Below are 22,259 nucleotides of genomic sequence, written 5' to 3'. Positions count from 1 at the left end.
GAAAAGTAGATCTGGCCTACAGAAAATCCTGAACCTCAGTCCTCCCTGTCCCTTCCCTTCACCCATGAGGCTAGAGCCCCAGAGGGGTGAGGTATCGCAGTTGGGGGCCACATCAGTGAGGGTTGGGGGTTCTGGGAGGAGGTTTTTTTTGCTTCTCACTTGTGTGGTCCTCAACTGATTTTTCTGTGGTTCAGTGACCCTGATCCAAAAAAGTTTCCCCACTCCTGCCATAAGTAAAGAAAACATTGAAACCTCTTATGTTGGACAAAATATTTTATTTTAGTTTATCAAACTCCTTTTTAAATAACATGAGAAAGTTAAAATGCTTAATCTGTTTCAGAATTTAAATTAAATTGCTCTCCCTAGCTGCAGCTGGTTCAGAAAATATGGTCACCGTACCCAGCCTGCCTCTGCCCCCGCTCCTCCCCATGGCACATAGATCCGTGAGTAAGTTAAAACTTGGCACGTCACTTCTGAAAAGTTGCCGACCCCTGATCTAGATCATTCCTGACAGATGTTTATCTAACCTGCTCTTAAATATCTCTGAAGATGGAGATTACACAACCTCCCTAGACAATTTATTTCAGTGCTTAACCGCCATGACAGTTAGGTTCAACATTAGGAAAAGCTTCCTAATTTAAGATGGAATATATTTTTAAAAAAAATCTCCTGTGGGATGACAGAGTAGCATCAGCACATCACCACACCCCTGGCTCTAGACCAGGATCTCCGCTCCCCTCCTGGACCTCAGATGCTTCAGTCCCCACCGGCCCTGCGCAGGCAGCAGCCTTAGCCATGTCTAGGCTTCCCTCCCCCAAACAGCAAGCCCTGGGCTGACCCAGTCCCTCCTCCGGGCCACCACCTCCCTGCCCCCCGCAGCCCGAGCACAGAGCTGGACACTGACAGTGGCTACGATCTCCGCCCCCCCTCCTGTAGTGCAGATGCTCCAGGCCCTGCTGATCCTACACGGGCAGCAGCATTAGGCATGGCTGAGCTCCCCTCCCCAGTAAGCCTGGGGCTGTCTATGGGTCAACAAAGCAGGCCTGGAGCTTGGCTATTCCTGGCTGCTGGGGGTAGAGCCCGGGTTGGAGCACCACAGCCCTGGCTTGCCCTGCTGGCTGGGGAGAGCCGGGGTTGCCTACCCCCAGAGAAAGGGAGGTAGGCAAGTGTAGCAAGCAGGGGGCACAGCCCCCTAGTGATATCTGAATTGAATATTCGTAGTCTGATGAAATCTTGTTTAAGCTGGGGAATTCACCTTGCTACTTCCCCATTTAGGACATTTTATTATGGTCATTCCCATTGGTTTCCATGATATTGCGAATGGATGTGAATCAACTCACTTCTGTCTATTCCTCTGCCTTCTAAAGTAATGCTTGAGTTGGAAGTTGCTGGAATTTTCATTTGATTTTTCCCTTCCATAACTGCTTATTAATCCTGTTTTTTGGGGAGGGTGGGGGTGGTGCCAGGCAGACTTTTAGCCTTTATTTGCATATTGGTTGAGCTATCAAACAATCTATGTCATCAGAGCAAAACAAATAAGCTGTACTGATGATATTTGTCATTCTTACTGTCACATCATTAGCACTTAAAAGATGTTTGCAAATGAATCACACTAGATGGTATCAAAAGTTTTCTTGAAATGGGATCTTTATGACTGATGGTTTTTGCCACCTAACACACTGATTATTATCCTTAAAGTGAAATTCTAGTTGGCACATGATTTGCTGGGTTTAAATCCAGCCTTTTAAAGTGAGATTAGTTTAATATCACTACCACACTCCTGTTTCCCTAAATATGTCCTAGTTATGCAACTACAAAAGGACATTCAAAAAGTAAGTCTGTTCTCTGTATTTATGAGCAAAAAGACTGAACAGAAAGTCTTCAAAAAGTCTCAAGGTAAAAAACACCAGAGGTTCCTGACAGCCTCAAAAAAGATAACCGTTTCAAACACACTAACTGTAAGGACAGATGATGATTAATACTTGACAAAGTGGTGAATTTGCTACCAACAGTCTCAATGTTTTAGAAAGACTTATTCTTCTATACTTAATCCAACTACACAAAGGAAACAAAAAGATCAAAAGTTTGAGGAGTAGCCAGTTTAGTCTGTAATAGAAAAAAAACAAAAACAAACTTTAAATGAATAGTAGCACCTTAGAGACCCCCCCCCCACACAAAATGCGGATGGTATCATGAGCTTTCATGGACATAAACCACTTCTTTAGATGAATGGAGTTTAAGGGGTCCACATTTCAAATAAATAGCAGAGGAGGGGAATGCGGAGGAGAAGGAAAGGAAAGGAGGGGGGAAAAAAAGGTCAAAGGTTGCTTTCAAAGTCACCCAAAGCAGGAAGCCACAGGCACCAGTGAATGAGTACATGCTATTGCATCACTGACATCAGTGATTCACACTAGAACCAAGGTTTCCCTCTTTCATCTACAATGAACTAAAAAACTGTAGTGCTTCCTTCTCTGGTTTTGACTAAAGTAGCTACAGGGTTTTAAAATATACCTTTTACCCTAGCTTAGACAAGTGCTTACTGGACAGAATGCTCACCATTTCTTGTAAAAAGATGGGAGTACAATGAGGGAAGTGAATCATCTTTCACCTCACAAAGAGCCCTAGTATTGAGCCAAAAGCTAGTTCATTTCCCCAAACCATGGCAACACCACACTGTTGTCGTCATCAGCTCTTCTTCTCCCCTCTACCCGCGAGCAGTAACTGGAGGCATCCAGACAGATGAAGGAGAGGAGCCAGAAGAAAAGGAAGCATGTTAAAGGAAAAGGCATCGATCTTGACTATATTGCGGATAATAGGCTCCTACCACCACATTGTGCTGCTGTATGCCTGTTGCATACCAACTGGCAACTTGACCTGTCAGATCTTGTCTACACTTGCTTTTTCCTTAAAGTTTCCCACCATTGTTACAGTTCCACCAGTGGTAGCAACAATGGACATCTAGTGCTGGTAATTTAAATGCATCAGAGCAGGTCTAGATGGCACATAAATTAAACACACCTACTCTTATATCCACAGTATCCCAGTTTATTCTGCTTTGTGGGGCTTGTTCGGCAGAAAAAGTTTGCAGCAGTGTATTTGGGATGCTAGCCCCCTGCACCTGCAATTGTATCACCTCCATTTTGGCAAGGTTACCCTAGGTAAGAGGCACAGTCAGAATCCCTACTACCCTGCACACTAACTTAACACCCTCTCGACTTGGAAAGGCCCACCAGAGTAACACTGTACTTCACTGTCAAGCCCCAGTCTCACACACACCCCCAATAACAATGCTGATGTAGAGAGGTAGGATTCTACAATGATATCTAGTCCTTGGATGTCAATGCCCAGCGTACACCATTAAGACAGCATGCTGTAGAAGTTCCCAATGTTATGTGGGGAGAAATCGAATTACACAATTTGTAACAAAGAAAAGGGAAGAGCCCAGGAATAGATGATTTTTGGCTGGAATATCTTGAAGCAGGGGAAGATACTCTCTTCAAGGTGTTCACACAACAGTTCACCATCTATATCAATAGCAAGCATGTTGCAGAGGCATAGAAGACATAGAAAATAATACTACTGATGAGAAGAGGCAATCCAGAAGAACTGAGCAAGTACCGTCCAGTCACACACTGCTTTATACTCAGTCTGATTTACAAGGATACTGAAATGCATGAAAGCAGAGAACAAATTTGGTTTCCACTCAGAATCTGACAACTGATCAAATCCATTCAGTTTGGCAGTTCATCGAAAAATGCAAGGAATACAAATTACTACTGTTGTCTTGCATTTATTGACTACAAAAAAAAAAAAAGCATTTGACTTCATGGAGATTAATGCTGTACCCAATGCACTCAATGAATTTCAGAATTGAGCTGCTGGATGAAATGAACCACAATTGTTTGACAGAGATAATATTATTCAAATGTCCCTTGCACTATTACATGCAAGAGTCGTCAGACAAAGCAATACAATTTTGCCAAAGCTGTTTGAAGCAACAGTGGAGTCGCTGCTACTGTTAAACACATCTTCTCTTAACTGATGACTGTGTAATACTGGCCAAGGACATAGTACTACTGAAGAACAAATTACAACAACTGCAAACACTCAGGTTGGAAGTGAACACATGGAACGAGCACTCGAAGCAGAAATCACTGTTAATGGGAAAGTAATCAAGGATGTTGACAAATATATTTACCTGGGTCAGCAGCTGAACAGAGACAACTCATTTGAAGGGGAATGCAGAAGGAGAAAGGCAAAAGTGGACAAGTTTCCACAAAATAAAGATGTCCCTATCAGAGGATCACCTGCTCAAGAAAAGGAAAGAACTATTTAACTCCACAGTTCTGCCAGCAATGCTACAGGGAGAGGAAAGCTGATCAACAGAGGAAGAAATATTCCTATCACCCAGAGAACAACAGAAAGGTGAAGTGTGCAAGATATCAAGAGATCATATACCGAGTGGGGAGATCAGAAAGTGTACAAAGAGAAAATGATGGAGTGCAGGTAACGTATGATGCAAAGCAGGGACGGGCAGGACAAGACAATAGATGGACCAGTATTAGTGACCGGATCCTCAGAGATCACAAATGACAGCTGAGCAGGCTGAAAACACATTAGGCTGATCCCATGACAAAACCCTTGGGCCTGAAGTGGAAATAATATGCTTGCAACAAAGTGGAATGGGATGTGACATGGACTTGAGTTTGTGGAGGGATGGATAAGAGCAAGCTGGACAAAGGTGACTCTCACTCACACACTACCTATGCTAGCTCTCCCACTATTTTCACTGATGAAGCCATATGAGAAAATTTTAGAACAATGCGTCAGCAGCTCGACTTTTCTGACTTGCATTCTCTCAGTAGCAGGAAGATTCTGACCAACCAGCAGTCACAAAACTGTTCTCTCTCCTTTCCCTCCAACATGTAGCCAAGCTGAGGGAAAAATAGTCTTCTCAGACAAGGCCCTGGGATGGGAAACATCCTTCATCTGCCTTTACAAACAAAAATGTAAGAGGCATCCTTCCATTCTTTTTCCATCCTCAAAAGTAACAAGAATGTCAAGACTTGAAATTCTCTGGTTTTTCCGGAACACTTTTTGGTGGAGTTGAGAATATGAGCTGAGTCTCAAGGTTTGTCTGCAAAAGGAAATTAGCCGGAATAAAATATTTCATAGTAGCTCCCTCTGTGAATTCACTTATTCCAGGATGAGTGTTCACTGAGAACAATCCCAGAATTTCTTTCCCCTCTGCAGAACAGTTTATCACCTGGCGAGGATGCTGAATTTTTAATGAAACCTAATAAATGTCTAAAATCACTTCTTTCAAATCATTCAGTTTTCTGTCTTTTTACTGTTAAAATATAAATTTCACTAGCTCTCTAATCCCCACCATACAGTGGTAAAGAAAGAAGACCGAATTTCTAGTTTGTAAAAGTTATGTACAAAAGTTTGCAAATAAAAGCATGAAAAATGTTTAATAAGTGTTTTTAAAAGAGAACATTTGCCCTATTTTCCTTTTTAATAGAAACTTAAATTTCCAATTTATTTTCTCTTTTAGGATAAAATTATTTAGGAAGCCAAGAGAACAAAGTTTAAAAAAAGCATCGTATGTTTTAATTAAATGTTCCCTATTCAGAAGCAGGGCTTGGTATATCAGCAGATCCAAGACAGGACAAAGGCTTGCCCCAACTAGCTAGTAATACTACTTAGCTTAGATTTTGCAAATGCTGATGGTCTATCATTAACCAGAAAGTCTCTAACACTTTCACTTCTGAAGATAATTTTACATTAGAAGGTTTGAAAGGTAGTTGTTTTCCAAATCTAGGAGACAGACTTCTCCAGTGCCGGGTGAATTGATTTTAATCACAACAATTTAAATCAGTGATTTAAATCACAATTCAAGAATCACACCAAAAAACCATTGATTTAAATTAAGTAACCCAAAAAAGCTAAGAATTAAGTGTGCTCTAAGCACAGTCATTTTAGAGTAAGCCCCACTGAACTCATTGGCACGTCTGTGGGTTTGTTTCTGTGTGTGTGGGTTTTTCAGTAGAAAACTGAAACTGGGGCTCCCTTAGAACAGCGGAGTAATGCTAAAGTAAAATAGGGAATAGATTTATGGCATCACCATTATGTTCTGTGAACATGATGTTCCACAATAAGGGGTATGTATTATGCAATGTAAAATAAGAAAATGACAGTAGTGGTAACTGTATGTACCTCTTACTGCAGCTTTTTGTACGGTATACTGGAATGATAGATTCTAAACCTAGTTAAGTAATTAAACAAGCCACAAGGACTAGTTAAACTAAACTTTACCCCTCCCCCCCCCATACACCCCACAAAATATCCAAATGCAGCAAATAGCTTGGGAATTTGCTTGTCAAATCACACTTATACTAAAAGGCATAGAGAGATTCATGAAGAATGATCTATTGCAAAGTGAATTATGTAAGTTACTAACCAGTTGACCCACTCAAACATATCCACACCACTTTCTCCCAATAAGCAGTTTTTCTTATGATGTTTCATTCTTGTGACAAGGCCCTGCATCATCTTCTTGCACTGTTTACACTTAACATATTTTTCCTTTTTTACCCATTTCTTCAAAATATTCCCAGATAGGGGCTCTTACACCCAGAAGCCCTGACAGTTTTTCCTATGGAAAAAGTCAGAGAGAATATAAGAAGTTGTGTGCGCACTGAATAATGTCTTCCCTTTTCCTTTCCAGTCCACCCCACTGTTCCTTCCTATGCTGCCTCCATCCATTCCTATACAGTATATATATTGTGTCCATGTTGTTAAGACACTGTCTTAACTAACTCCTCTGTCATGATTGGCCAAGGGCCACCTAACAAAAACAACCCTATCCAATTTGTTGTTTGTTTCTTTGCACATGTAACTTTTTAGTCTGCTGAGAAACAGAAATAAAAAGTCCAGAACTTTCAAGAAGCAAGCATTAGTAGTTAGGCTGGATAACCTAGAGCTATTAATTCATTTTTATGAGTCTACGTGTAGCATGTCTGTGATACAATTAAATCTTAACTTATTTTTAAAAGAGAAATTTAGCATTTTATTGATTTTATTTTTAAAAATGAAAATCTGATTTAAATAAAAAAATATTTTTTCTACAATCATAATCAGGGTTTGGCAACCTTTCTTGAATTAGGGGCTGCTGACCCACATAAAAATCACTCCGGGGCTGGAGACTCCGGGGAGGTAGCAGGGGGATTGGGGTGCTAGCACAGACTCCCCAATGCTGGAGGAGGCCCTAAGCCTAGGGGACTAGATCCAGGGGCCACATCCAGCCCCCCAGCCTTAAGTTCTCCACCCCTGCTCATTTTGCTAAACACCAAAAAAGTAAAATTAACAAGACTCCCATAGTTTTTATTGATGGTATTCAAAACCTTGCACAAATTGTGCTGTGCATGCTTAGCAAAGCTCTTGAAATAGACAGTAGAGCTAATTACTATGGTGGACTACACAAACCATGCTCATTAAAAGGTAAAGGAAGGGAGACCACCCCTTCTTCCCCCCCTTGCAAAAACAGGAAGTAGCTATGGGAGATAGAATGCTTCCCCCTCACAAATCCTGGGGAGGTGCAACTTCAAATTTTTCAGACCTTTACTAATCAGCAAGGATATCCATAACAGATTAGCCTTTTGAACAGAGTCTCCTCACCATTGCTCACAATGTCACAGCTGAATCAGTGTTAATAGGGAGGGTTTTTTATATATAGACACAGGAATTTCATGATGTACACAAGTCTATGGACTACAAGCAGGTTCCAGAGACAACATGGTTGAGTAGCCTCAGCAAATCTGTCCTACCTCCATCATAAGTGTAGAAGAGGGCATAGAAACTTGGCTTCTCATCAAGTTTTCCTGGTAGATACCCCACCATCCTTTCCTCACATTGTAATGGAATAGTGGATGTTTAGTCGAAGTTTTAAGCCCTATTTAAGAATTAAATATGCAGATCATAACTGAAGTTTTAATGAGTGTTGCTTTACAGATGCAAACTACTGATATTGAAGTATACCAAACACTCAAAATATTACCTCTTAAAATTCTCATGTAGGTTATAGATACTATTTATAAAAATAGAATGAATAATTTACTCCAAAAGTTTCTGAATACTCAGGCAATAAAATTTATAGAAGATGATAGAGTTGTTTAGTTTCCTTTTTTAGTATGTGTATTCACAATCAGCATGTCTTTAATTGTATTAACTGTAGCACTACACAGCACATACACTTAAGATGGCGCAAGTGTCATACTACTAACTGAGAGCATTCACCTCATGGCAATAGAGGAAAAATTGTTGGCAGCACCAGTTATTTGTTTACAGTGTTTATTAAATTTGAGGGGCTCTATATACTATCTTTTTAGGTTGGATGACTTTTGGTTTTGGCCAGATTCACACCATATAATTGAATAGTAGAGTAAAAGACCATGTTTGAAAGTAACTGCATATAGGTATTGTCTTATTTAACAAATGCCCCCTGAAAAACCACCACCAAGGTTACTAACTTAAAACAAAACCTCAGACACCCGGTTTCTCCACATAAGGCACAAATGGCAACAAGCCCCCATGAAGCTGCACTGAAAATGTTTAACTGCAAAAGAGGAGGCAAAGCCCAAATAATTGAGAGTACTTATGTCAGTTTGCTAATGATAATGGTCTCAAGTGTTCAGAAGGAATGAAACTAGAACTACAGAAGTTTTGAATTATATAAAGCAGAATGGATAAGTATCTTTCAGTTTTCCATGAGTCAGTAAGTCTAAGCCACCAAATTCAAATTGTCCATCATGTCTGATCTACATTTACATACAGCTTTTCTTATTTACTTTATATCCTCTTGCAAATACTCATGAATCAGATATAGCCAAGTGTTAAGATTCCTTTATTTTTACATTAAATATAGGAGCAGCAAAGATTGGGAAAGAATCATATTTGACAGTTTACCCCACAATTTATAGTATTGCAATTTCTTTTCTACTCTATGACAAATAATCAACTTTTATCCAAATTATTGCTTTACTAAAAATTACAAAGTTTAGTTCTGTTTCCAACATTAAAAAAAAACACCACTACAGGATTCTGCTGTGTGCCCCATCTAGGACAGAAATTTGAACTAAAAATAAATTGCAATGTTCATGTGGCGTAAAATAATAGAGATCCAACTACATGAACATGAGAGCAGAACATTAAATTGTAATGAGTCTGCATCACTAAAGCTGTGGCTAAAATGTTCCATTTCTGTAGTTTCATGAAAATGTTACTAGAAAATGGAAAGAATCAGCTTTAGTCAAATAATCCAGTAATACACAAGGTCAAACCTAAACCCATCTCAAACAATGTGGGACTGTTAAGTAACACTTGATGTTTGCAGTGTTGTAGCCCTACTGGTTCCCAGATATATTAGATGCACAAGGTGGGTGAAAAAAAGCTCTGTGTAGTTTGAAAGCTTGCCTTTTCCACCAACAGAAGTTGGCAGAATAAAAGTTAACACCAACACCTCATCCACCTTGTCTCTCAACACAGACTTTCAACAAGTTCTCTGTTCCAGCTTGCGTAAATGTCAACGTATGTCCTTCCTTTTTTTTAAAAACCTACCCAAATCTTTGCTCTATACGTTTATAACATCCAGAAGAGTACTCAATATGCCGCAATACTTTACCGTAAAGACAATGCTACAGGAAGATTCAGATGGAAGTTCTTCCCACACTGAAGTAGGTCTCCAAAAGCAGCAACCAATAAATTATCTCTCTTGAGCTTCACCTTGAGTTTATTCCTTCTCTCCTAGATACACAGATTCTTACATCACGCCCCCCAGCAAATCTTCCCTCCCTACCCCCAAAAGGCAGATCAACTCCAGCAGCAGGGGGTGGGTGAGATTCTGTGGCCTGCACTGTGTGGGGGGTCAGACTAGATCAGTGGTCCCCAACCTTTTGAGGTTGTCGGGCGCCAGGAGGCGTGGCCGTTCGCCCGCCAGGCGCCAGAGGGCGGGGACACTTGCACGCCCGGGGCCGGCCCCCTCCCCAAGCGCCGCGCGCCCGGCGCTCCCTCCCCTCCCCAAGCGCCACGCGCCCGGCGCTCCCTCCCCTCCCCAAGCGCCGCGCGCCCGGCGCTCCCTCCCCTCCCCAAGCGCCGCGCGCCCAGCGCTCCCTCCCCTCCCCAAGCGCCGCGCGCCCGGGGCCGGCGCTCACCGTGCGCCATGTGCCCGGGGCCAGGCCAGCCCCGAGCACCTGGTGGGCGCATGCAAATGCCCCCGCGGGCACCATGGCGCCCACGGGCACCGTGTTGGGGACCACGGGACTAGATGATCATAATGGTCCCTTCTGACCTTAAAGTCTATGAGTACTATGAGCAGGAAAAGTATGAAAAACAACAAACAGTCATGGACAGAGATTGACAGGACTATAAAAAAAAGTGAATTCCTAATTTTTTTCCAGACCAGCTTTAAACTGGGCCAAGCTTGGTAAAGGTCATTCACTTATGATGCAACATTTTCTATGAGGCTCCCTGATAGTTATACATGGATTATAATAGGCACCACCCATACGTACCCTACTGTATGCATTTTGTTACACAGGGTTTTTTTGTTTATTAAAACAAACAATTAAAACTGGTGCAAAGGTGGTGTTTCCCCAAGAAAATTGCTCAGTATTTTCACCCAGAGTATGTGCTCTAGCTGCACAAAATCAACATTCACCATGAAAAGCTAATTCAGCCACAAAGATATTGCATTTCTCTCATTCCCAGTATCATTTAAATAGTAAAGCATTTTATATCTCATTTGACCTAGTCAGATGATTCTCTGATCCAAAGTCCAAGATCTCAAAAATGGTATCAACAACATAAATATACTCTGCCTTCTACAGATAGAGATTAAATTAATCCCTCCACAAACCTCATTTGGAGGAATTTGTCTAAGCTAAAAACCTCATCACTAAAATATTCCTCAGCAAACTCTACACCTTCACCATACAATTAAGGTTTATTTCTTGAAGCTTTCGTTTCTCCCTTTTAAATCTAAATTGAAAATTCTTCGCCAAGAAAGTTATTTACACTTGGAACATCTATTGTTCAGTAAATTAGCTCTTTTCTAGGAAATCAATATCTTGAAGAATTGCTACTTATAGGTTCAACATGTTAAGAATCTCTACTCCTCCCCCCTAACAAAAATAGCCAATTATGGAAACCAAAATTGCAGAAGATGCCTTAATTTAAAAAAAAAAAAAAAAAAACTTCACAGTTCATTGTTAACCTACCCTTTCAACTCAGTATGTTATGGTACAACTCCAATCACAAAAAATACTGTGTTTATTTTCTAAACATATACACACAGACATTCTCCTTCCTCCTAATGTAGCTTTCAAAATGTCAATTTTCGAAATAGCTAGTACAGAGCTGCACACTTTCGTTTCTGCTTCCTTTAACTGTTCTACCTTCATCAATCGGGGTTTGCCTATTTTTGACAGATTATATAGATATTTGAACATGGGTACTGTTCTTAAATCCCATTTCCAGACTCAATCCTTCCCTCTTCGCAGCCTAATATTCATTACACTCACACATTAACAAATTACACACAGCACTGAGCCAGGAAATCTGGTGAACACACATATTTAATCCACTGCAAGCCAGTCCCTACTTATTCCAAGCCAAGAGCAGACCAAGGGTTTTATTTTTTGAAATTCAGTGGCAGGAAGAAAAAAAAAAAAGTCTCAGCTCCAAGACACTGAATCCCAGGGGGCCTCGTGCATGAAGTGCCACCGATTCCTCGGGGCGACCAAAAGACTTTAAGCAGAACTGCCCCCCCCCCAAAAAAAAACTCCCCACGCAAATCCTGGATGTTAATTGTCTAAGCTCCAGCGCTCCCCCCTTTTCCCCCTCCAACAAAATGGCGACGTGGACAGCGGGGAGGAGGAGGAGAAATGAAAGAGCAGCCCTCTCCGGAGGGCCGCGATGGGTGGGGGGCAGGAGTGGGGGGCTAAGGAAAAGGGGGGGCCCTGGAGATGGGGGGGACCGGAATGTGACGGGCACTGGAATGAAGGGGCCCCCCCCGCTGCCTAGGGGACCCCAAGGGAGGCCGGGCTGGGCAGAGAGCGGCAGGACCCAGCGGCTCCCCCCGGCAGGCGGGATCCCAGCCCCACAGAGCGGGGGAGGGCGCAGGCCGCGCGGGGCGCTCCTGAGGGAGGGGAAGGCCCCGGGAGGGGGGGGGGGGGGGGGTCGCGGCCCCGGTACCTTTTTTTCTCGCCGGCGCTCTCCATGGCGGCGGCTCCTGGCTGCTGCGGGGCGGCTCAGCGCATGGGGCAGGGCCGGGCTCGGCGGCGGCTCTGAGCGCGCAGGGCGGGCCGGGGGTGGGGCGCCGCGGCCGGGCGGGGCGGGCCCGAGCCGGCGCCGAGCCACTGAGCGGCCGCCGGGCGCCCGGCCCCCTTCGCCGGCTGGGTCAGCTGAGCCAACAGCTGCGAGGGGCCGGAGCCGCACGTGTCGGGCTGTGTGCGGGGGACGAGCCCCCTCCGCCCGGGCCTGCGCGGACGCGGCCTGCAGAGCGCTCGGGGCGGGGCCAGGCGGCGGGGCCCCGAGCCCAGCACCGACCCCCCCCCCCCGGCACAGTGAGTCTAGCGACCCCCCCCTCCTCCTCCTCCCCCCGCCAGCACAGTGAGTCTAGCGACCCCCCCCACCTCCTCCTCTCCCCCCCGGCACAGTGAGTCTAGCGACCCCCCCGCGCCAGCACAGTGAGTCTAGCGACCCCCCTCCTCCCCCCCCACCAGCACAGTGAGTCTAGCGACCCCCCGCCTCCTCCCCCCCCGCCAGCACAGTGAGTCTAGCGACCCCCCCGCCTCCTCCCCCCCCCGCCAGCACAGTGAGTCTAGCGACCCCCCCTCCTCCTCCCCCCCCGCCAGCACAGTGAGTCTAGCGACCCCCCGCCTCCTCCCCCCCCGCCAGCACAGTGAGTCTAGCGACCCCCCCGCCTCCTCCTCCCCCCGCCAGCACAGTGAGTCTAGCGACCCCCCCGCCTCCTCCTCCCCCCGCCAGCACAGTGAGTCTAGCGACCCCCCCGCCTCCTCCCCCCCCGCCAGCACAGTGAGTCTAGCGACCCCCCCGGCTCCTCCCCCCCCGCCAGCACAGTGAGTCTAGCGACCCCCTCCGCCTCCTCCCCCCCCCCGCCAGCACAGTGAGTCTAGCGACCCCCCCGCCTCCTCCCCCCCCGCCAGCACAGTGAGTCTAGCGACCCCCCCGGCTCCTCCCCCCCCGCCAGCACAGTGAGTCTAGCGACCCCCCCGCCTCCTCCTCCCCCCGCCAGCACAGTGAGTCTAGCGACCCCCCCGCCTCCTCCCCCCCCGCCAGCACAGTGAGTCTAGCGACCCCCCCGCCTCCTCCCCCCCCGCCAGCACAGTGAGTCTAGCGACCCCCCCGCCTCCTCCCCCCCCCGCCAGCACAGTGAGTCTAGCGACCCCCTCCGCCTCCTCCCCCCCCCGCCAGCACAGTGAGTCTAGCGACCCCCCCGCCTCCTCCCCCCCCCCGCCAGCACAGTGAGTCTAGCGACCCCCCCGCCTCCTCCCCCCCCCCGCCAGCACAGTGAGTCTAGCGACCCCCCCGCGCCAGCACAGTGAGTCTAGCGACCCCCCTCCTCCCCCCCCACCAGCACAGTGAGTCTAGCGACCCCCCTCCTCCCCCCCCACCAGCACAGTGAGTCTAGCGACCCCCCCGCCTCCTCCCCCCCCCGCCAGCACAGTGAGTCTAGCGACCCCCCGCCTCCTCCCCCCCCGCCAGCACAGTGAGTCTAGCGACCCCCCCGCCTCCTCCTCCCCCCCGCCAGCACAGTGAGTCTAGCGACCCCCCCGCCTCCTCCTCCCCCCGCCAGCACAGTGAGTCTAGCGACCCCCCCGCCTCCTCCCCCCCCGCCAGCACAGTGAGTCTAGCGACCCCCCCGCCTCCTCCCCCCCCCCGCCAGCACAGTGAGTCTAGCGACCCCCCCGCCTCCTCCCCCCCCCCGCCAGCACAGTGAGTCTAGCGACCCCCCCGCCTCCTCCCCCCCCGCCAGCACAGTGAGTCTAGCGACCCCCCCGCCTCCTCCCCCCCCGCCAGCACAGTGAGTCTAGCGACCCCCCTCCTCCCCCCCACCAGCACAGTGAGTCTAGCGACCCCCCCGCCTCCTCCCCCCCCCCGGCACAGTGAGTCTAGCGACCCCCCCGCCAGCTCCCCCCCCCGCCAGCACAGTGAGTCTAGCGACCCCCCCGGCCCCTCCGCCAGCGCAGTGAGTCTAGCGACCCCCCCGCCAGCTCCCCTCCCCCGCCAGCACAGTGAGTCTAGCGACCCCCCCGGCCCCTCCGCCAGCGACCCCCCCGTCTCTGCCTTCCCCCCCCCCCGGCCAGCACAGTGAATCTAGCCACCCCCCAGTACAGTGAGTCTAGCGACCCCCCTGCCTCCCTCCCAGCACTATGTCTAGCAACCCCCCCAGTACAGTGAGTATAGCGAGCCCCCCTGCCTCCACCCCCGTCAGCACAGTGAGTCTAGCGACCCCCCAGTACAGTGAGTCTAGCGACCCCCCCCGCTTCTCCCTAACACAGTCTAGCGACCCCCCAACACAGTGAGTCTAGAGACTCCCCCGCATCAGCCCCCCCCCCCCAGCACAGTGAGTCTAGCGACCCCTGTGCCTCTGGCCCCCGCCTCCCAGCACAGTGGGGCTAGACACCCCCACCCTGACTCCAACCCTACCCCCCAGCACAGTGGGACTAGAGACACCCCCAGGCTGCCTCCTATACACACACCCCTGCACAATGGGGCTAGAGACTCTCTGCCAATGACACTCTCTCTTCTCTCCCGCTCAGTGGGGCTAGTGACACCCCGCCCCCCATGCATAGTGAACCTCGAGCCTGCCCCCCAGACACAGTGAGGAAGAGACTCTCCCGCCCCAGCCTGACTCCAAGGCCCCCCTGCACTGAGAAGCCTAGAGACCCCTGAGGATGTCACTGCCACACTCCTTACCCACAGAGAAGCTAGAGATCCTCCCCCACACACATCCCCAGTGATGCTAGAAAAACTCCAGCTGCTAGGGCCCAGGGAACATTTTTAAGGGGGTGGGAGTGCTGACTTCTTCCCCCTTACCCTGCCTTCTCCTACCCCTAGCTGAGGTCAGGATCAAAGCCCTGGTGTGTGGAGCAGCACCAGGGACCCAGGGCATGACACTGGCAGGAGAGACTGCAGGAGAGCAGATTGTGTGTCTGTGCAGGCTCTACACATCAGAACTGCTGTTGCAGCTGAGCATGGAAAATGGCAGGAGGCAGTGTTCTATATGTCTTCCTGCCCTACACAATGATTCAAACATTGCTGTTTAGAAGTCACCGGGCATGGCTCAGACCACAAACTTTCCATTTATAGAACAAATAGACACAACTAATAAAACAATAAGGTCTTTTAAAAATTATGTCCCCTATCCTGAGACTCTTCATGAATAACCTGATACATAGAAGTGGTCCTATTTATATTAATAGGACTACTCACCTGCAAAAAGCCACTTGGGAATATAATGGTTTATAAGACAGGGTTCAGTGGATCCACTCCAACTCCCATTATGATAACAGATAGACTCCTACCAACTTCAGTAGGAGGACTGATGCAATGGGATGACCGACTTCTGGTGAATACGTAGCCTTACTGTAGGAGAAATATGACTGCAATGCAACCATAGTACACACCTGCAACCATTTATCACTCTAGTCTTTTGCAATACAATACAGGTAAAATAAGTTCTGTTAATATAGTATTAAGAAAATGTACTGTGCTGAATATAATACAATTAGTTAGTACCTTTGGTACCAAAAGATGTCATAGTATTTTACGTATGCAGCATGACGAGCATCCATGGTGCTTTACCAAACACAGAAAAAGACTAGGTCCTTTCCCAACGAACTTGCAAGCAAACTCAAATAAAAAACCAAGAGACAACTGTGCCAGCACAAGTACAAGCCAAGACTTTGTTGGTGAAGAGAGGGTGTAGACTACAGGGTTTTTTCAAAAAACTTCCCATGTCTAGTCTGCTGCCACAGTCTTTCGAAAGTAAATCAAAAGAACGCAGCAGTTTTTTCGACCATGGAAAACCTTGTTTTACAAGGAATAACGCCTTTTTTCGAAAGTGCTCTTTCGAAAAAAGATACTATGTAATAGAAAATTGTGCTTTTTCGAAATAAAGCATCCAGACTGCCTGGGTGCTCTCTCTTGAAAAAGTGGCTTGCTTTTTTTAAAGTACTGGTTGTAGTCTAGACACTCTTTTTCAAAAGAGGCTTTTTCAAAAGAATCTTTTGAAAAGGCTCTTTCGAAAGAGGCTTGCAGTCTAGACATAGCCAGATTGACATAGTAAGCTTTGTGAAGGAAGCCTAACAAATATAGACACACAGTAAGAAATATCTGGAAAAGAGAAAAGCACCAAGAACATGACACACCACGGCTATGTCTACATTGGCACCCTTTTCCGTAAAAGGGATGCTAATGAGACAAGTCGGAATTGCAAATGCCGCGGGGGATTTAAATATCCCCCGCGGCATTTGCATGAACATGGCTGCCGCTTTTTTCCGGCTCGGGGTTTTGCCGGAGAAAAGCGCCAGTCTAGACGGGATCTTTCGGAAAATAAAGCCTTTTCCGGAAGATCCCTTATTCCTGATTTTAAGAGGAATAAGGGATCTTCCGGAAAAGGCTTTATTTTCTGAAAGATCCCGTCTAGACTGGCGCTTTTCTCCGGCAAAACCCCGAGCCGGAAAAAAGCGGCAGCCATGTTCATGCAAATTCCGCGGGGGATATTTAAACCCTCCGCGGCATTTGCAATTCCGACTTGTCTCATTAGCATCCCTTTTACTGAAAAGAGTACAAATGTAGACACAGCCCACATGACCACAGCTAAGGAGAGTGGAGAAAGAAACTTTTGGTCCGAGTCAGTGGAATTAGCATTGAAGGCTCCCCTGCAATGTTAACTATGTCTTCTCGATCATGTGGATTATAGGCCTTATTCTGTGAGGGGTAAATATAAGTGAGATACAGAGGGTGTTCAGAAGTGCTAAAAAGCTTTCATTATATTCCATCACATGGATCTGCAGCTGCTCTGTCTCCTTTCCCATGCTGGGTCTATCTTGTCAATTTAGATTATAAACTCTTCAGGACAGGTGCTGTCTGCTTTTCTGTACAGTGCCTAATACAATAGAGCCCTCTGCTTGGTTCACCTGTAGACATTCCCACAATAAATGATAAAACAAACAATAATAAATGCTCATTTAGGGCTGGGTAATTTGATATACTCTTAAATGAATGATACACAAGGAGCTACACCCGTTGAAGATAATATTTTATTATCTTTGATTTTTAAAGATAATTTTGGCATACCTTTCTGTACATATTTTATAATGTAATGAAAGCACCTTGAGGTGCAAGTTGGTGGTGCTGTGATACCCTTAACTCCCTGGCTTTTATATATGTAGGTTTTTAATTTTAACAACTCAGATAAAGTCATTTTTTGCATACAACTGAAGAAAATGGTGACTTTGAAGTTTAAACAGAAATGGCAGGGCGAATAGTTGCTGCAATCTGATACACATATGTCATGGATTCTTTTTATCCTTTGAGATTTCTCATCCAAGAACTGATGAAGGCTAGTTTGGCTTAGCTTATGAGATGTGACAATATTATAGCTCACGGCAGCAAGGCTGTGGACTTGTGATATTTTTGTTGTTCTGCTCACCGAAGCCTCAAGGACAGAAATAATCAGGACATAAATCAAAACTAGATTTCCCACATAAACATAAAAAAGCACCAATGCTAGGCCACTGGGGAAGAGAATAGATATTTACCTTTTAGAAGGAAGCACAGACAGACAGCCTGAAGATAGGGAAAAACTCACGGTGCACTGCCTTTATACCAGCTTAACTAGGCCACAGAGCCATTGTAAAGGCCTCTCGGGAATTCCCCTGATGTAAATGGGAACTTCTCGCAGGTGCACAACTATCTCAGGTGACTCTGTGCCACTTGCACAGGAACCTTGGCAGAGCTGAAACAAAAAACAGGACTATGTAGCTCTTTAAAGACTAACAAGATGGTTTATTAGGTGATGAGCTTTCATGGGCCAGACCCACTTCCTCAGATCAGATAGTGGAAGAAAATTGTCACAACCATATATACCAAAGAATACAATTTAAAAAATGAACATATATGAAAAGGACAAATCAAATTTCAGAACAGAAGGCAGATGGGGGGGGGGGTGTAAATGTCTGTGAGCTAATGATATTACAGGTGATAATTGGGGAAGCTATCTTTGTAATGGGTAAGATAATTAGTCTATTCAAACTTAGGCGTAAAGTGTCGAATTTAAGCATGAATGGCAGCTCAGAGGATTCTCTTTTAAGTATAGTCTTAAAAGGCCTTTGAAGCAGGATGCAGGTAATCAAGTCGTTGAGACAATGTCCTTTCTGGTTGAAATGGCAAGAAACTGTTTTTTCTTTGTGATCCTGTCTAATATCTGTTTTGTGGGCATTGATCCTTTGGCGAAGTGTCTGAGACGTTTGTCCAATGTACATAGCAGATGGACACTTTCGGCACATGATAGCATAAATTATATTTCTGGATGCGCAGGAATATGTGTTCTTGATCTTATAACTCACTTGGTTAGGTCCAATAATGGTATCAGCAGAGTGAATATGTGGACAAAGCTGGCAACGGGGTTTGTTGCAAGGGAAGGTACCAGGATTGGTATTAGTGTGGTATGTCCTGTGGTTGTTGGTAAGAATCATCTTGAGGTTAGGCAGTTGTCTATAGGAGACTATGGGTCTGTCTCCCAGAGCCTCTTGGAGTTTAGTATCCTGTTCCAGTATAGGCTGTAGTTTATTGATAATGTATTGGACAGGTTTAAGTTGTGGGCTGTAGGTGATGACAAGTGGTGTTCTATTGTTGGTTTTCTTGGGTCTGTCTTGAAGTAGATGGTTTCTAGGTATTCGTCTGGCTCTTTCAATTTGCTTTTTTATTTTTCCGGGTGGGTAGTTGAGGTTTATAAATGCTTGGTAGAGATCCTGAAGTTTCTGGTCTCTGTCAGTGGGATTAGAGCAGATGTGATTGTATCGAAGGGTTTGGCTATAGATGATGGATCATATGGTGTGTTCTGGATGGGAGCTGGAAGCATGTAGGTAACTGTATGAGTTAGTGGGTTTTCTGTAGAGAGTGGTGTCTAATTTTTCCTTGCTGATTTGTACTGTAGTGTCCAGGAAATGGATCTCTCGTGTAGAATGGTCCAGGCTGAGATTGATGGTGGGGTGTAGGTTAAAATCTCTGTGGAATGTCTCCAGTGTTTCTTAGCCATGCGTCAAGATCATAAAGATTTCATCGATGTAGCATAAGTAGAGAAGGGGTAAAAGGGACAGGAGTTGAGAAAACGTTCTAGGTCAGCCATAAAGATATTAGCATACTGTGGGGCCATGCATGTACCCATGGCTGTGCTGCTGATCTGGAGGTATAAGTTGTTCTCAAACTGGAAATAATTGTGGGTGAGAACAAAGTTACATGGGTCTGCTAACAGATTGGTAGTGGTGTCCTCTGGGATAGTGTTTCTAATTGCTTGTAATCCATCTTCATGTGGAATGTTGGTGTATAGATCTTCTACATCCATGGTGGCAACGATGGTGTTATCGGGGAGGTTATCGATGTTTTGTAGTTTCCTTAGGAAGTCAGTAGTATCTTGGAGATATAGCTGGGGGTTTTGGTTGCGTAGGGTTTGAGAAGAGAGTCTACATAGCTAGATAAATCAGTAGTGAGCGTGCTGATACCAGAGATGATGGGACGTCCGGGGTGTCCAGGTTTATGGATTTTGGGAAGCAGATAGAACAATCTGATAGAACAATCAGAGCAGATGTGTAAGGGACATTTCTGGGAGGAGACAGAACATGACAACAGTGTTCCTATTCTGGCTGCAGGAATGGTGTTCTAACCTGCACTGGGAACTGAAGTAGCTCCTGCTGACCCCAGCATATGGAGGTGGAAAGCCATCTTTGCTCTTCTACTGCAGTGTCAATGCAGATCTTAGTGCATGTGAAGGAGTGATTTGGCCTTGTAGAACACTAGGTAAAGAGCACAAGATAAAGTACTAGTCAGGTCAAAACCTGCAGAGCTTTAAAAATTAGACAGGATCAGGCTTATTCTAGCAATTAGCATAATTTATTTCAGGCTTACCATTGCAAACCTTTCAACTGCAACTAACTTTCATGCCTATGATGTGCTCATTTTAGGAGGAACTTGTACATCTTAACATCTGGGTTTGTTAGATCATGAAAGTTCGATGTGTTTATGGACCACTGTACACGTGACAAATTTCGATTGTGCTTTACCAAATATCCCCATGTGCCTCGTTCAGTCTAGTTGTGACTCAAGCAATGAGACTCTAGATTAACAGTACAGTCACGCAGGTATAGTAGATCTTTTGGGATCCCTGGATGGAAGGCACTAAATCGGGCTGGGCAATCATTTTTGACTGGGGGGGGGCACTTGAGAAATTTTGGAAGTGAGCTCCAGGCCTCTCTGGAAGGGGCAGGGCCTCAGGCAGAAGGGGTGGGGCCAGGACACATCGGTGCTTCCCCACCCACAGACCCTGATTGGTCTTTTGGTGGAGGAGCACGTGAAGTATTTGCCTCCACCCCCTCTAGAGAGAACCGCCAGTTGTTCAGAACAGTTGGTGGTTCCCTTTAGGAGCCTGTGCCCCTGGCAGTGGGAGGAGCCTTCGCTTGCTCCCCTGCCTCCAGGTCAATCAGAGCCTGGGGATGAAGATGAGCACACAAAGCCTGCCCCCACCCTGCAAGAGAGCACCACACTTAGAGTCACCTGCCAGCTGAGCAGCAGCTGGAGGTTGATGCTAAGTGCCGAGTCCCTTGTAGGGCGGGAGGAGACTTTGTGTGCACCCCCACCCCTACGCCAATCAGGGCCTAGCGGCAGGGGAAAGTGTGCAAAGTCTCCTCCCGCCCTTCCCCCATCCTGCAAGGAGTGCACGGCAGGAGAAGACTTCTAAGCACTGTGTACCCATTGCAGGGTAGGTGCAGGGTGGGAGGAAACTGTGCACTTCCCCTCACCCCCAGGCCCTGAGTGGCCTTGGGGCGTGGGGAGCACGAAGTCTCTCGCTTCCTACACTCTGGTGTGCAGCGCTTAGAGTCAACCGCCGCGTGCTCCCCCATCCCTAGGCCCTGATTGACCTGGGGGCAGGGGAATGGCAGGACCTCCACAGGCTGGCTTCAGCCTGGGGAGGCCCTTTTGCCCACCCCTGTACTAGATAAGTGCTTAGTATGCATGTTATTAATAGTAATCCACATGAATTGTTTAGAAAGGGAACTGGCTGAGGAGTTGTAGGTGCTGTGGGCTCATTACTATGTACAGTTCAGATAGGCATCTTTGTAGGCATTTCTCAAATACCAAATATATAGAGCCCTGCAAATCTACTGATATCTGCTTTATATCCATGGGTATCTGCATCCGCAGATGCAGATATCCACTGCTCATTTTTGCAGATATGGATGCGGATACAAATTTTGTATCTAGAACCCTGAAAATTTGCTGATATCGGCTTTATGTCCATGAGTATTCACATCTGCGGATGTTAATGCCAATATCCACAACTCATTTTTGTGGATACAGATATGGATACAAACTTTGTATCAGTGCAGGGCTCTATAAATATACACACAGTCTGCAGTAAAGACCTACCCATCAAAAGGTGGTAGTGTTTTAAAAAAATATTAAGAATGGATGCTTGCTCAGCAATTAACTATTTCCCTTTAAAATGATACTATCGTAGATTTAGAGATGGCATGAAGTATAAATATTTTCCCCTGACATGAAATTTCAAGCCACTTAACTTCAATAATTTCTGATACACTTTTCCCTTCTCATTTTGCCAGTACTTGCTAACAGTAACTCATGATAATATGTAGCAACTTTTAGTCACTTTTCCTGACCTTTATAGATGTACAAAGTTCAGTAAGTTATTTCGTTAGCAGAACTTCCTGAGTAAACTATTGCTTACATATGACTAATTACACCTAATTCACAGCAGACTGGGCACTGAGTCAGAAAGTAGCTCAGTGAGGTAGGAGCAGGAAACAGGGCCGAGAGCAAGTCCACAAAAGGATGCCAGGTCCTTTTCCTTTCTGCCCATGGGAATACAGGAGCTGTCTTGAGCTCCAATCTGGGTTTCATTCAAATAAAGGGCAAAGCTTCTATTGACTTAAATG

At 46.2% G+C, this 22,259-nt stretch overlaps 1 protein-coding gene across 2 annotated transcripts in view; it reads right to left on the bottom strand.

Moving 5' to 3' along the window:
* Window positions 1-12,403, bottom strand: part of HIF1A (hypoxia inducible factor 1 subunit alpha) — a 45,429-nt gene extending 33,026 nt beyond the window's left edge. Inside the window, exon 1 of one of the 2 annotated variants that reach the window (XM_075926365.2) lies at window positions 12,253-12,403. In XM_075926365.2, the coding sequence (XP_075782480.2) occupies window positions 12,253-12,278 (26 nt within the window). In that variant the 5' untranslated portion in view covers window positions 12,279-12,403. Of the gene's footprint in view, window positions 1-9,682; window positions 9,920-12,252 lie in introns of those variants that run through there. The other variant, XM_075926366.2, reaches the window with a different exon arrangement.
* Window positions 12,404-22,259: the final 9,856 nt, after the last annotated feature.

The sequence above is a fragment of the Pelodiscus sinensis genome, chromosome 5 (assembly GCF_052426305.1).
Source record: "Pelodiscus sinensis isolate ZL-2025 chromosome 5, ASM5242630v1, whole genome shotgun sequence".
NCBI classification, from domain to species: Eukaryota; Metazoa; Chordata; order Testudines; family Trionychidae; genus Pelodiscus; species Pelodiscus sinensis.
This window is presented reverse-complemented; position numbering and strand designations above follow the sequence as displayed.